Source organism: Schizophyllum commune (genome assembly GCF_000143185.2).
Source record: "Schizophyllum commune H4-8 unplaced genomic scaffold SCHCOscaffold_9, whole genome shotgun sequence".
Classification (NCBI taxonomy): Eukaryota; Fungi; Basidiomycota; class Agaricomycetes; order Agaricales; family Schizophyllaceae; genus Schizophyllum; species Schizophyllum commune.
This window is the reverse complement of record NW_026089546.1, coordinates 638,050-649,785: the sequence shown is the minus strand read 5'-3', so window position 1 is coordinate 649,785 and position 11,736 is coordinate 638,050. Positions and strand designations below refer to the sequence as shown.

Genomic DNA, 11,736 nt, shown 5'->3' with positions numbered 1-11,736 from the left:
CCGCGCAGACATACGGGACCTGGGACAGCCACCGTTGACCTTGCAACGTTGCTCCTGAGGTGGAACACTGTCCGTGCCATGACATCAAGCAGGTACGAGGAGGAAGGACGTGACGGTGGCGCGTGACCGTAACGTCACGATCGAACCTGCCTCGACGGGTCGTGCAGGTGGCCAGGTGCGGCGCGAGGGAGAAGCGAATCCTCGACCAGTAGCGCGTCCGGATTCGGAGCTTCGATCGAGACGTGCTTTGCTGGCGGCCGAGTCTGGCTGTTGGCGTAATGAGTGAAGAGAGGCGTTGCCGAGGAGGTTCAGAGCAGATATTCCGTGTATAGCGTGCTTAGCGGGTTACGTGACATTTGGGATCGTAGCGTAGATGGCATCGAGTCGTAATTGACGAACGTATACGAGAGAGCGGTCAGATACTGGACAAAGAGGCTACAGTCGGTCCATATGCATTAGCGCGGATAAAATCGAAGCGAGGGCGTTGACCGTGGTTTCTCGCTAGTGCTGATGATGGCGTTAGCCACGAGCAAGCCTGAGAAAACAAAGGGAACCGCACCGGCGCAGAAAATAGGGTCTGGCAAGGACGGCTCGCACACCGGATCAGCGTCCGCTTTCGACCCTACGTTTTGTCATTCCCGCTGTACCGAGCGTTGCGCGAGACTGTGTTCGGGGGCATCCACTGCAGATCGACCGCCTTCGAGGAAGAGGCCGGGCGGCTCTCCTCGACGATGATGGGCGTGTCGAAGACGGGGCCCGTGGCGGTGTTCTGCGCCTTTTCTGCCGCCTCCATGCTGTCGTGAAATTCCTCGCTATGCGTCCGTCGGTGCCGCTTCATGTTCGACTTCACGGAAAAGGCAGACTCGCATCCGGGATATTTGCAGAGATAGGCTGAAGGGGAGGTGTTAGTATGTATACTGGGGCGTGGCGGTCTGGTACGTGGTGCTTACGCTTCGAGTTGTTGTGGATGTTCATATGCGTATCCAGTGCGCTAGGCCTTTTCTCTTCAGTCAGGCATATGCAGCTACAACCAGTATCAATAATCATACCTCGTGAAGACCTTCTGGCAGACCGTGCACGGATGAATCTTGGAAGCCCTCCTCGATGACGGGCCAGCCGGTGGCGCGGTTGAACTGCCCGTCCCCGCATCCTCCAGCCCTTCAGAAACGTCTTCAACCCCCTCCGCCGCAGAAATATCCCCAACGTCTCCCGCGCCTGTCTCCAGCCCGGCCTCCTGCGCCTCGGCCGCTACTGACATCGTGCGTCAGATCGCGCTAATTGCCCTCAGCTCCTCCCTGCTCACGGGCGCTGTCCTTCTGCTGCGAGTACTTTGGGGCCATCGCGGTAGGGATGAAGGTTGACCACAAAGTTCAGAGCTGGGGCCAGATCAACTCTCTTCGCATTATCGCGCCCAGCTGCCGGATTCGAGTCCCAGCTTGCCTCATCTGTGCCGGCTCCTCGTCACCACGTGGAGCTGACTTTGTGGAGGCTTCGGGATTGAGGTAGGGCGAGAAGTGCACGGGATTTGGGACAGCGCTTTCGACGACAGCGGTCTGTCAAGCAGACGGGAGAGGCGAAGGCTACCTATGCGGCGCATATGCTGCGTAGAAAGTCAGAACGTCGTATACGAGTGGGCGGACCACTTACCGGTAAGGAGACTTCGATGGGCATGCTTCCTCTCTGGTTCTAATTGAGAGGCTACAGGCTGCCGGACCCCCGTCCGCAAGCGCGGGAGGGCTTACTTCAAGGCTGATGTCCGGCTTCAAGCTTGCGCGAAGACATTCTTGAATACGTCGAGCTTCCGCTGAGGAGTATAGCGCGCCTTCTGAGGAAGAGGACCCGGGCGCTTGTCTTGTGTAAGGACAGCAGCTCAGGACTCGCACACAATCTGTTACCTTGCACTGCCTACAGCGCCAGCCGGAGGGCTCATCGCAGGGCCCCGCTGCTGTGAAGAAAGGGTGCACGGACGGTCCACGCGCTCGGTGGTGACGAGCCGCTCTGCTTTCCAGACGATACGGGTGAGAGGACATCGTGGACGACGTTGCGTGGTACTGAAGATATTCTGCAGTCGAAAGCCGCGACCCTGAGGAGCATCCAGTCATCGTGGACCCATTCTTGCATTCTACGTCCGTTGGCCGCGGGTTGAACGCAGTTCTTCCCATAAGGCTTCGTGATTGTTGAGGCCCTGACCAGGGGGTGCACGAAGCCGGGGCATCTCTGGCAAGCATTCGGGGCAGAGCGCAAGCGAGTTCGCGGTCAGCAAGTGAAAGAAAAAGACTTTGCCTCTATTGAAGGCACGGGCTGTGGGATCAAGCGCGAGGGGATGAACACACTTGCCATATTTGTAAGTTTGGACGTCAACTCCGGGGCGTAGGTCCGACGATGGAAGAGCGGCGGCGCGTTTAAGTGCGACGTGGGGCTTGCAAGTGGCTGACTTTGGCTAGGGATTGAGTGAATTTGGAGCACTAATAGACGGCTGTGAGGACTCACGTACTGATGCATGGAGGTGACTCCATTGTCCGTCGGGGACGGTGTGAGGTTCCATGTCAGTCGATGCTACCTCGCCGAGAAGTTGGAGGGTAGAGACGCTAGAAAGCACAAGATATGTTAATCAATCGGAAGGACATGGGGGATGCGGGAAGCAATCACTCTCGTTCTGCATAAAACCAGGGACCCCGATCTGCAGAACACGAAGGGAAGGCGACGCCACATCAGCCACGCGACATCCACGTGCGCTCCCCGGACGTCAGTCGTGGTGGCTTCGGCGCTGCAGGCGCCTGCACGACGTCGCACTCGTCTTCGTCCTGAACTACCATCCTCCCCGCTCAGGAAGCGCACTCTCTTGTATATCACGACCACGAAAAACACACTCACGCGTTCACTACATCTTCCGCGGGCTCTGGACATGAACGGACACGCACTCAACGGCGCGACGGGGAACGGCGCCGGCGCAGACGCGAGCACGGAGCGCATTCAGGTTGTCAACGAGGAGAAGCAGTTCACGTGCGTGCTACGTGCTGTGCGATGTGGGCGAGGGTGCTAACTGTGCGCTAGACAGGAGCTGAGTGCTCAGGTGGAACGATGGGGTCTGCGCGATGCAGGCTTCAACTATAACATTGTCGCCGTGTTTGGCTCTCAGTCTACTGGCAAAAGTGCGTATCACGATGTGCGCCATATTGCCTTGCTGACCAGCGATCAGGCACGCTGCTGAACAGGCTCTTCGGCACTACGTTCGATGTCATGGACGAGACCAGGCGACAGCAAACGACGAAGGGTGCGCAAGGACGTGAGGCCCGAAGGCTTCGTGCTAACACGCACCAGGTATTTGGATGTGCCGCGCAAAGGCGATGAACCTCCTTGTCATGGACGTCGAGGGAACGGACGGACGAGAGCGCGGCGAGGACCAGGTGTGTTGCAACGCTATGTCTCCATACTCCCTTCCTAACCCATACGTCCCAGGACTTCGAGCGCAAATCCGCCCTCTTCTCCCTCGCCTCCTCCGAAATCCTCATTGTCAACCTCTGGGAGCACCAAGTTGGCCTCTACCAGGGCGCCAACATGGGCCTCCTCAAGACCGTCTTCGAGGTTAACCTCGGGCTATTCGGCAAGAAGCCCAAAGACGGCACCCAGAGCCGCACCCTGCTCCTCTTCGTCATCCGCGACCACATTGGCACGACCCCACTCGAGAACCTGCGCGCCACGCTCACCGCTGACCTGCTCCGTATCTGGGACAACCTCGCCAAGCCCGACGAGCTGAAGGACCGGCAGCTGTCCGACTACTTTGACCTCGACTTTACGGCACTGCCGCATAAGGTCCTGGTCCCCGACAAGTTCGAGGCGGAGGTGGCGAACCTGCGCACGCGGTTCGGGAACAAGGAGAAGAGCGACTACCTGTTTAAACCTGTGTACCATAAGAGGATTCCCGCCGATGGTGTATCTATGTATATGGAGAATATCTGGGTGAGTAGGTGTGGGTGTAATCGTCGGGCTGATATGCTGACAGCGATTGCAGGAACAAGTGCAGAGCAACAAGGACCTGGATTTGCCAACACAACAAGAGCTCTTGGCGCAGTTCCGCTGCGACGAGATCTCTGCTGTGGCGTTGAACGAGTTCAATGACCAGGCGAAGTCACAAAAGCGTCCTATCGAGGCTGGGAAGGTGATAGAGGGCCTCGGTAAGATGATGAACGCCTGGAGAACACAGGCCCTTGGTACGTTTTTTCATCACAACTGCAAACTTGGACATGCTTCTCATATTCTCCGCAGAACGCTACGACCGCGACGCCTCCCGGTATCACCAGGGCGTATACAAGCGGAAGCGCGCAGACCTCCTCGCCGTCATCGAGTCTTCTCTGTCACCTATGTTCCTCGGGCAGCTCAAGAACCTGCATAAAGCATGCCTGACCGCCTTCAAGAAGGAGATCGTCGACGGGATGAAGGGCGAGGGCTACGACTTCGCTGAGATTGTCACGAAGGCGCGCTCGACCTGCGAGACGCGGTTCACGGAGGGCGCAAAGGAGGCGCTCATCGAGGACACGGACTGGGTGTGGGAGGATGAGCTGGAGTTGCTGAAGGAGGAAGTACGAAGTGTGGCGGACCAGTGCAGGAAGGATGAGACGAAGAAGATGATCAACCAGATTGAGGTGGGTTGGGTGGGTGTTGGTCAGGGGAAGGGAAGGTTCTGATGCTTTGTGCAGCGCAACTTCAAGAAGCAGATCGCGGAGCCGGTGGATGTGGCGTTGAATCAGCCCGCACCAGACATGTGGGACAAGGTGCTCAAGGCGTTCCGCCAGACACTCGACAAGGCGGAGGCGACCTACTTGACGAAGGCGAAGAGTGCGTACGCCCTTGTTCTTTGGCCGTACGCTTGCTGACCTCTTATCAGGCTTCAACTGCACTGAGGAAGAGAACACCACATCCCTCGCTACCCTCCGCAAGCGGGCATGGCTAGCACTGCGCGCCAAGGTCGACGAGCACACCTCGGACGCCGTCTTCATCGGCAAGATGCGCGCCTACTTCGAGGAGCGCTTCCGCTACGATGAGCACGGCGTCCCGCGCGTCTGGAAGCCCGAGGACGACATCGACAGCCACTTCAAGAAGGCGCGCGATCATGCGCTTGAGCTCATCCCCCTCTACGCCAAGATCGCGCCGCAAGATTCCTCTTTGCAAGTCGAACTGCCCGACGAGCCGACGGACAGCCTGACGCAGGAGGACTTCGACTTCGAGGCGTCGCTGACCGTGTTCACCGAGACGAAGACGATGGATCTGACAAACAAGTTCAGGAAGGACGCGGATGCGTTCTATGTGGAGGCGAAGCGGAGTACGGTTGCGAGTGTGGCGCAGATTCCGGTGTGGATGTACGGGGTGCTGGTGGTGCTTGGCTGGAACGAGGCGATGGCGGTGTTGTTCAACCCGATGTACTTCACGATGCTGCTCATCAGCTTGGTGTCGGCGTGAGTACTTCGACATTCATCTTCCTTTCTGCAGCTGATCGTCGCGCAGATACATCATCATCCAGCTCGGCCTTGCTGGCCCATTGTTCCAGGTCTTGCGAACTATCACAGGCGAGGTAATGCATCTCCCACTATCTTGAGAGTCGACAGGAGCTAATGGACACACAGGTGCAACGACAAGCATACGCTCGTTTGCAAGAGCACTTCTCGCAACCCACCATCGCTCAGCCCGTTCGTGACGCAAAGACAGCGCGCGAAGAGGAAGACGTAACGAAAAGGCAGGGCAGCGACCCGAACTACTAATCTATTTGTGCATGCCATCTACTTAGCTACCGCGCTTGAGGGAGACAATGGCCGGACGTTGGCTTCCCGCATGTATTCACGACTTTTGGATGGATTCTAAAGTATTATAACTTTGTCTGAGTGTAGAACATCGTATGCTAAGAACACGTCGCCATTTAGATGACTGGGAGGGGGTTGGCCTGGCTATCGCACGTGGGGCGGTCATCAAGGACGAGCGCACAGATAAGATAAGCGCGCGTCGGGCTTGCTTCCCACCACCACTGAAGTCCACCGGTTCACTTCCGTCTCATCTCCTTCCCCTTGCACGCACGCAGAGGAGCAACCGGTTGCGTTCCACCCCAGGTCATCATGTATCTCAACCAGAGGGAGGAGGCGAAGCTCCTACTCCATCAGGCCAGCGCGTACGCCCCAGCGCCCCCTCTCGTCCTCTGACATCGCCAATAGGCGGGCTCCCTCGCGCAAAAGCGCCTGGCGCGCGGCCTGAAGCTCAACCAAACGGAAGCAGTGGCACTCATCGCGTCGCAACTTCAGGAGCGCATCCGCGATGGCAAGAACTCGGTGGCGGAGCTAATGCAGTACGGGAAGACCTTGCTGGGGAAGAGGCATGTCCTGCCTAGCGTACCGGCGCTACTGCATGAGATCCAAGTGGAGGGGACGTTCAACGATGGGTGAGTGGGTTGATTGATCGAGCAGTAGGTCGCAGGCTGATACCGTGCTTTACAGTGTCTTCCTGGTCACCGTGCACGATCCTGTTTGTACGGAGTCAGGGGACCTATCTGCGGCGCTGTACGGCTCCTTCCTTCCCGTTCCCTTCAACGACCTGTTCCCTCTCACTCCATCCGAGGAGTACGCGCTCGAGAAGCGACCCGGGGCTGTTATCGCGAAGAAAGAGGCCATCACCATCAACCAAGGACGCGAGCGTGTCAAGCTTCGCGTCACGAACAACGGTGATAGACCCATCCAGGTGCGTTTTGTAGTACACACCCCCTCAAAGAGCGCCATATCTTACTTCTCTGCAGATTGGCTCGCACTATCACTTCATCGAGACCAACGCAGCACTCTCCTTTGACCGCGCCAAGGCTTATGGCAAGCGCCTCGACATTGCCGCCGGTACCGCTGTCCGCTTCGAGCCCGGCGATGTGAAGACCGTCACGCTATGCTCTATCGCTGGCGCACGCATAATCTCTGGCGGTAACAACCTTGCCACGGGCGTCGTGGACTGGAACCGCACGGAGCAGATCGTGGCGAACCTTCTGCAGCGCGGGTTTGGGCATGTGCCGGAGCCTGGGGCGCTGGAGGTGACTGTGGACACGCAAATGCTGCGGGAGACGTATATCTCAATGTTTGGGCCGACGACGGGAGACCGCATCAGACTGGGGGACACGTCGTTGTGGATCGAGGTTGAGCATGATGAGGTGAGTACGCGGCATCAGGGAGAAATTATATAAGATGGCTGATACGGAGCGTAGACCGTCTACGGCGACGAAGTCAAGTTCGGCGGTGGAAAGTCAATTCGTGAGGGTATGGGGCAGGCTACCAACCGGTCGTCTGAGGAGACCTTGGACCTTGTTATCACCAACGCCCTCATCGTCGACTGGTCCGGAATCTATAAGGTACGGATTTCACAACCTCAGAACAACACCTATCTTACATCCACATCCCCAGGCAGACATCGGCGTCAAGAACGGCATCATCGTGGGCATCGGCAAAGCAGGCAACCCGGACGTCATGGCCAACGTTCACCCCTCCCTCATCATCGGCTCCTCTACCGAAGTCATCGCCGGCGAGAAGCTTATCGTCACCGCGGGCGCCCTCGACGCGCACGTGCACTACATCTGCCCCCAGCAGGTCGATGAGGCCCTCGCTGCGGGAACGACGACCATGATCGGCGGTGGCACTGGCCCCAGCGCGGGTACGAACGCCACGACGTGCACGTCGAGTCCCTTCTACATGCGCCACATGCTTAGCGCAACGGATGGTTTGCCAATGAACTTCGCATTCACGGGCAAGGGCAACGATGCGGGGCCCAAAGCACTCGAGGAGATCGTGCGCGCGGGTGCGGCGGGGCTGAAGCTGCATGAGGACTGGGGGTCGACACCCGCTGTCATCTCGAACGCGCTGGACGTGGGGGACAAGTACGACGTGCAGGTAAACATCCACACGGACACGCTGAACGAGAGTGGCTTTGTGGAGAGCACGATTGAGGCGTTTGGCGGGCGAACGATACACACGTACCACAGCGAGGGCGCGGGCGGGGGGCATGCGCCGGATATCATTGTAGTGTGCGGGCTGCCAAATGTGCTGCCGTCGTCGACGAATCCGACGAGGCCGTATACGAATAATACGCTGGATGAGCACTTGGATGTGAGCGGTGCCTTGCTACCTGTATCGCACGGTGCTGATGTTTCACAGATGCTCATGGTCTGTCACCATCTTGACAAGTCTATTCCGGAGGACTTGGCCTTCGCAGAGTCACGAATTCGTGCTGAGACAGTGGCCGCGGAGGATGTCCTACATGATACAGGCGCCATCTCTATCATCAGCTCTGATTCCCAGGCAATGGGCCGCGTTGGCGAGGTTGTCAGCCGAACGTGGAGAACGGCGAGCAAGATGAAGGACTTCCGAGGACCTTTACAGTCATTAGGGGATGATGAGTTCAAGGACAATGGGCGCGTGAAGCGCTACGTGAGCAAGTACACGATTAACCCGTGAGTGTTTCGCCGTTGGGCTCAGAAGGAGCTTTTCCAACTGACTATGACCCAGCGCAATCACGCACGGCGTAAGTCACCTCGTTGGGCACGTCGCAGTCGGCACGCTCGCAGACCTGGTCCTCTGGTCTCCTCAGCGCTTCGGCTCCAAACCCGAGATGATCCTCAAATCCGGCGTCATTGCCTACGCTCAGATGGGCGACGCCAACGCGTCCATCCCGACCGTGCAGCCATACTACTCCAAGCCGATGTGGGGTTCGAAGGCCGGGTCGGCCGCGCTCAATTCCGTTTCCTTCGTCTCCAGTCTTTCGATCACCTCCGGCACGATCGCATCGTATGGGTTGAACAAGAAATACGAGGCGGTGAAGAACTGCAGGAATATTGGGAAGAAGGACATGAAGTGGAATGACGCGACGCCGAAGATGCAGGTCGATCCAGAGAGCTATGAGGTGCTGGCGGATGGGGAGCTGATGGATGTTGAGCCTGCCACGACGTTGCCTTTGTCGAGGGTGTACAACTTGTTCTGAGGAAGAAAATCATCGTGCGTATACTGTATTTGTACCTAGTTTGCCGTTGACTGCACAATGTATGCATATGGAAGTTTCAGGGCTACTCTGTTTTCTTTTTGGCTCGAAGTTCAACATGGAAATCGGCAATACCCGAAGATCACGGGATTTTCTTCCGAAAGGAAGTTGAACGTCAACTGGACAAATAGCCGCAATTGACAAAGACTTGGACAAATTCCCTCCATTCCTCCTGCATCATCTCCCCCTTCTTCCCTCCCCTTGTCCTAGTTTTTTTTTCTGCGACATGAGAAAAGAATGGTGATCCCTCATTCAGTGATGTGAATCTGCCCCTGTCAAGGGCGGCACGTCAGTACGCTTCGCACTAAGCTTTGGCTCCGCGTCGTAGGCTTCAAGGCATCATCGTTCTTCGGCCCAGCAACGACGTCTATCTCGGTTCCTTGCACTTGACGACGACGATCATGGCCGCCCGCTCGCTGTCTACGGTCTTCTGGCGAGACAACGCAGATCCAACGTATGAGGCGCTGCCGCTGGATTCGGGAGACGTACCGCGGTGCGTAACGATCGCACTGTTCGACACACTACAAGAGCTGACGAGAAGCAGACAATCGCCTCCGTCGCGCGTGTCGCGGACCCCGCTACGGCTGGCCGTCTTGGTAGCAGGCGTCGTGCTGCTCGTCGTGGCTGTAGTCACCGTCGATCAGCACATTGCCGCGTTAAGGAACCGGGCGGCGATGCTGTCGTCATTCTGGCCCGTGACACAGCCGAATCGGACGGATGTATACGAGGATGAGAACAGCCGGACGATGCACAGGCTGATTGAGTGCGTGGCGGATGGGACGTGCACGGAGAGGCAGACGCATGTCGTGATTCTGGCCAGTTGGCACTTCAGAGGTGCGTAGGGAGACCACGAGAGCTAGGCAATGGTTGAGCGCGTTCTGCAGGCTCGGTGGAAGGCCAGGTCTCTGGAGAGGATATTTGGTCAGTGGCATGATTGTTCCCAAAGTTGGTGGTACTCACGGATACGACAGGGCTCGCAGTGTGGTACGTCGCGCCGCTGCGTTCATATTACGCCGACGCTAAACCTCCCCAGCTCCTCGCCCTGAAAGAGATGGGCTACAGCGCCATTATCACCGCTGGCACGAACGAAGACCTCATCCACACCTACCACCTCTTCCCCGACCTCGTCAAAGTCATCATCGCCGAGGGCTGGGACATCGACATGTGCAACAAGGACCCCTCCTGCGTCCAATCCGAGTCCAACCCGCTCGGCATCCCCCTATGGAAGCTCTTCGCCTTCCACTTCTGGGGCGGGCACGCGCACCCGCTCGGCGGCCCATGGACGCTCAGCCCAGAGAACTACCCCCTCCTCATGGGCGGGGATTCTGTCAACAACACCTACCTCGGCTACAGCATCGAGCGCGCGTGCGAGAAGCTGCCCGTCGTCGCGCACACGGAACGACCGAAACAAGCTTACATTCTCGCGAAGCGTCTTTCCTACTTCTACGACCACAATTTCGCGTGGCGGGACGTCGCGTTCGACGACGCGGGGTCGCCGGCGCGCTTCGTGGCGGGGATGATCGAGGACGCGGACGCGGCGGGGAAGAGCGTGCCGGCGGGCGTGGCGAACCACGGGCGGCTGAATAAGACGGCGTTCTACCTCGAGCTCGCGCGGAGCCGGGTGCTGGTGGGCATTGGGAGCCCGCTGCTGAGTCCAAGCCCGTACGATGCGCTGTGCATGGGCGTGCCGTTCATCAATCCGATCCAGCGCTGGGACCGGGCGCATCCAGAGAACCGCGAGGCCTGGCTGACGCAGCACGATGGTCTGAAGTACGAGAATCCGCCGCATGTCTATAATGTGCATGCGAATGATGTGGCGGGGTTCTGGGCGGCGGTGAAGCAGGCGATGGAGACGGGGATTGAGGGGGACAGGTGAGTGCTCATGGTGTTAACGTTCGCATTGACCGCTGAATATCTGCAGATATATCGTGTCGAACATGACGATGGACGCGCTGAAGACGCGACTCACGAGGATCATTGAGACCGACTGGGAAGGCCGCGCGAAATCTCTGTCGTCGTAGATTTGCGAGTTTTTCAAGAAGGTATGTGCAAGTGCTACTTCGAAGGAAGACTTGCCATGATTTCCTAGCGGCCTTGGCCAAGTTGTACACGGCCTTCACTTGCGCGACCTCTTGGCTTTCTTGCCTGTATGTTTGGTTATCCTCTCGTAGACCATATGTAGACCCATATATATCTGTGCTCACTTTGTTGCATGCTTTGTGCTCAGAATGGTGGAGGAGACCTTGCGACCATGAGTTGGTGACAACAACACAAACAAACATGGAACAAACACTTTTTTGTTTGGACGTGCTTTGATGGATGATCGGATGCCTTTTGTCTGCGACGGCCATGTTCCGCTACTGTCCTCTTCCGTGGCCTGTGTAGTTTTCGCGCTGGCGGACGTATGTTGAGGTGAGTCATCGGCCCTTTTTCTATGCGTCAAAGATGAGAAAAAGGGACCGTAAAGTCCAAAGGACTTGACGACAACTTCTAAATTGATCCTGCTGAGATCTTTTTCGCTTGTTGGCTCGCATCTTGAAGCTTCTGAAAGCTAACAACTGCTCTAGGGATGTACTGCGATCTCATTGTTTGCTGTAGCTTACCTGTGTTGTCGTCCATGTACCCGGCCCAAATTAAGAGTCGATATTCGCCCTGAGAATCGATGTTCACCGACGTCGATCCACCTCT

General features: G+C 57.5%; 5 protein-coding genes across 5 annotated transcripts; 3 read left to right on the top strand and 2 right to left on the bottom strand.

The window, feature by feature from the left end:
* Positions 1 to 307: 307 nt before the first annotated feature.
* SCHCODRAFT_01039007 (uncharacterized protein) lies at positions 308 to 1,522 on the bottom strand. Its single transcript, XM_003029213.1, has 4 exons — positions 1,050 to 1,522; positions 951 to 997; positions 560 to 891; positions 308 to 507 (listed from the first exon to the last, which is right to left on the bottom strand). The coding sequence occupies exons 1-3, from the start codon at positions 1,256 to 1,258 to the stop codon at positions 623 to 625; spliced, it is 525 nt and encodes a 174-aa protein (XP_003029259.1). The 5' UTR covers positions 1,259 to 1,522; the 3' UTR covers positions 308 to 507; positions 560 to 622.
* A 1,243-nt stretch (positions 1,523 to 2,765) lies between these two features.
* SCHCODRAFT_02633740 (root hair defective 3 GTP-binding protein) lies at positions 2,766 to 5,967 on the top strand. Its single transcript, XM_003029609.2, has 11 exons — positions 2,766 to 3,003; positions 3,055 to 3,152; positions 3,200 to 3,274; positions 3,322 to 3,407; positions 3,460 to 3,960; positions 4,013 to 4,211; positions 4,267 to 4,643; positions 4,698 to 4,836; positions 4,886 to 5,453; positions 5,503 to 5,569; positions 5,622 to 5,967. Exons 1-11 carry the CDS (start codon positions 2,906 to 2,908, stop codon positions 5,754 to 5,756), a joined length of 2,343 nt encoding a protein of 780 aa, XP_003029655.1. The 5' UTR covers positions 2,766 to 2,905; the 3' UTR covers positions 5,757 to 5,967.
* Positions 5,968 to 5,997: 30 nt separating this feature from the next.
* SCHCODRAFT_02633738 (urease) lies at positions 5,998 to 9,111 on the top strand. Its single transcript, XM_003029608.2, has 8 exons — positions 5,998 to 6,149; positions 6,201 to 6,424; positions 6,480 to 6,720; positions 6,776 to 7,171; positions 7,226 to 7,369; positions 7,422 to 8,120; positions 8,169 to 8,464; positions 8,520 to 9,111. Exons 1-8 carry the CDS (start codon positions 6,105 to 6,107, stop codon positions 8,989 to 8,991), a joined length of 2,517 nt encoding a protein of 838 aa, XP_003029654.1. The 5' UTR covers positions 5,998 to 6,104; the 3' UTR covers positions 8,992 to 9,111.
* Positions 9,112 to 9,284: 173 nt separating this feature from the next.
* On the top strand, positions 9,285 to 11,258 carry SCHCODRAFT_02633734 (uncharacterized protein). Its single transcript, XM_003029607.2, has 6 exons — positions 9,285 to 9,541; positions 9,593 to 9,882; positions 9,933 to 9,969; positions 10,020 to 10,032; positions 10,082 to 10,920; positions 10,970 to 11,258. Exons 1-6 carry the CDS (start codon positions 9,450 to 9,452, stop codon positions 11,067 to 11,069), a joined length of 1,371 nt encoding a protein of 456 aa, XP_003029653.2. The 5' UTR covers positions 9,285 to 9,449; the 3' UTR covers positions 11,070 to 11,258.
* SCHCODRAFT_02633733 (uncharacterized protein) lies at positions 10,856 to 11,734 on the bottom strand. Its single transcript, XM_050345782.1, has 6 exons — positions 11,652 to 11,734; positions 11,537 to 11,599; positions 11,342 to 11,480; positions 11,253 to 11,290; positions 11,018 to 11,193; positions 10,856 to 10,963 (listed from the first exon to the last, which is right to left on the bottom strand). Exons 1-4 carry the CDS (start codon positions 11,665 to 11,667, stop codon positions 11,272 to 11,274), a joined length of 237 nt encoding a protein of 78 aa, XP_050198750.1. The 5' UTR covers positions 11,668 to 11,734; the 3' UTR covers positions 10,856 to 10,963; positions 11,018 to 11,193; positions 11,253 to 11,271.
* Between the last annotated feature and the right edge of the window lie 2 nt (positions 11,735 to 11,736).

What these genes read in the sequence shown, in the direction of transcription:
- SCHCODRAFT_02633734 (XM_003029607.2), top strand. Translation starts at nt 9,450, where the DNA reads ATGGCCGCCCGCTCGCTGTCTACGGTCTTCTGGCGAGACAACGCAGAT. An exon ending in GATTCGGGAGACGTACCGCG is followed by an intron (nt 9,542 to 9,592) that starts GTGCGTAACGAT and finishes GACGAGAAGCAG; the next exon opens with ACAATCGCCTCCGTCGCGCG. An exon ending in GGCCAGTTGGCACTTCAGAG is followed by an intron (nt 9,883 to 9,932) that starts GTGCGTAGGGAG and finishes CGCGTTCTGCAG; the next exon opens with GCTCGGTGGAAGGCCAGGTC.
- SCHCODRAFT_02633738 (XM_003029608.2), top strand. Translation starts at nt 6,105, where the DNA reads ATGTATCTCAACCAGAGGGAGGAGGCGAAGCTCCTACTCCATCAG. An exon ending in GAGGGGACGTTCAACGATGG is followed by an intron (nt 6,425 to 6,479) that starts GTGAGTGGGTTG and finishes CGTGCTTTACAG; the next exon opens with TGTCTTCCTGGTCACCGTGC. An exon ending in ACTGGTCCGGAATCTATAAG is followed by an intron (nt 7,370 to 7,421) that starts GTACGGATTTCA and finishes CCACATCCCCAG; the next exon opens with GCAGACATCGGCGTCAAGAA.
- SCHCODRAFT_02633733 (XM_050345782.1), bottom strand. An exon ending in TCAGCAGGATCAATTTAGAA is followed by an intron (nt 11,481 to 11,536) that starts GTTGTCGTCAAG and finishes TTTGACGCATAG; the next exon opens with AAAAAGGGCCGATGACTCAC.
- SCHCODRAFT_02633740 (XM_003029609.2), top strand. Translation starts at nt 2,906, where the DNA reads ATGAACGGACACGCACTCAACGGCGCGACGGGGAACGGCGCCGGCGCA. An exon ending in CTGGAGAACACAGGCCCTTG is followed by an intron (nt 4,212 to 4,266) that starts GTACGTTTTTTC and finishes TATTCTCCGCAG; the next exon opens with AACGCTACGACCGCGACGCC. An exon ending in AGATGATCAACCAGATTGAG is followed by an intron (nt 4,644 to 4,697) that starts GTGGGTTGGGTG and finishes TGCTTTGTGCAG; the next exon opens with CGCAACTTCAAGAAGCAGAT.
- SCHCODRAFT_01039007 (XM_003029213.1), bottom strand. Translation starts at nt 1,258, where the DNA reads ATGTCAGTAGCGGCCGAGGCGCAGGAGGCCGGGCTGGAGACAGGCGCG. An exon ending in TGCCAGAAGGTCTTCACGAG is followed by an intron (nt 998 to 1,049) that starts GTATGATTATTG and finishes TGAAGAGAAAAG; the next exon opens with GCCTAGCGCACTGGATACGC. An exon ending in CATCCACAACAACTCGAAGC is followed by an intron (nt 892 to 950) that starts GTAAGCACCACG and finishes CCTCCCCTTCAG; the next exon opens with CCTATCTCTGCAAATATCCC.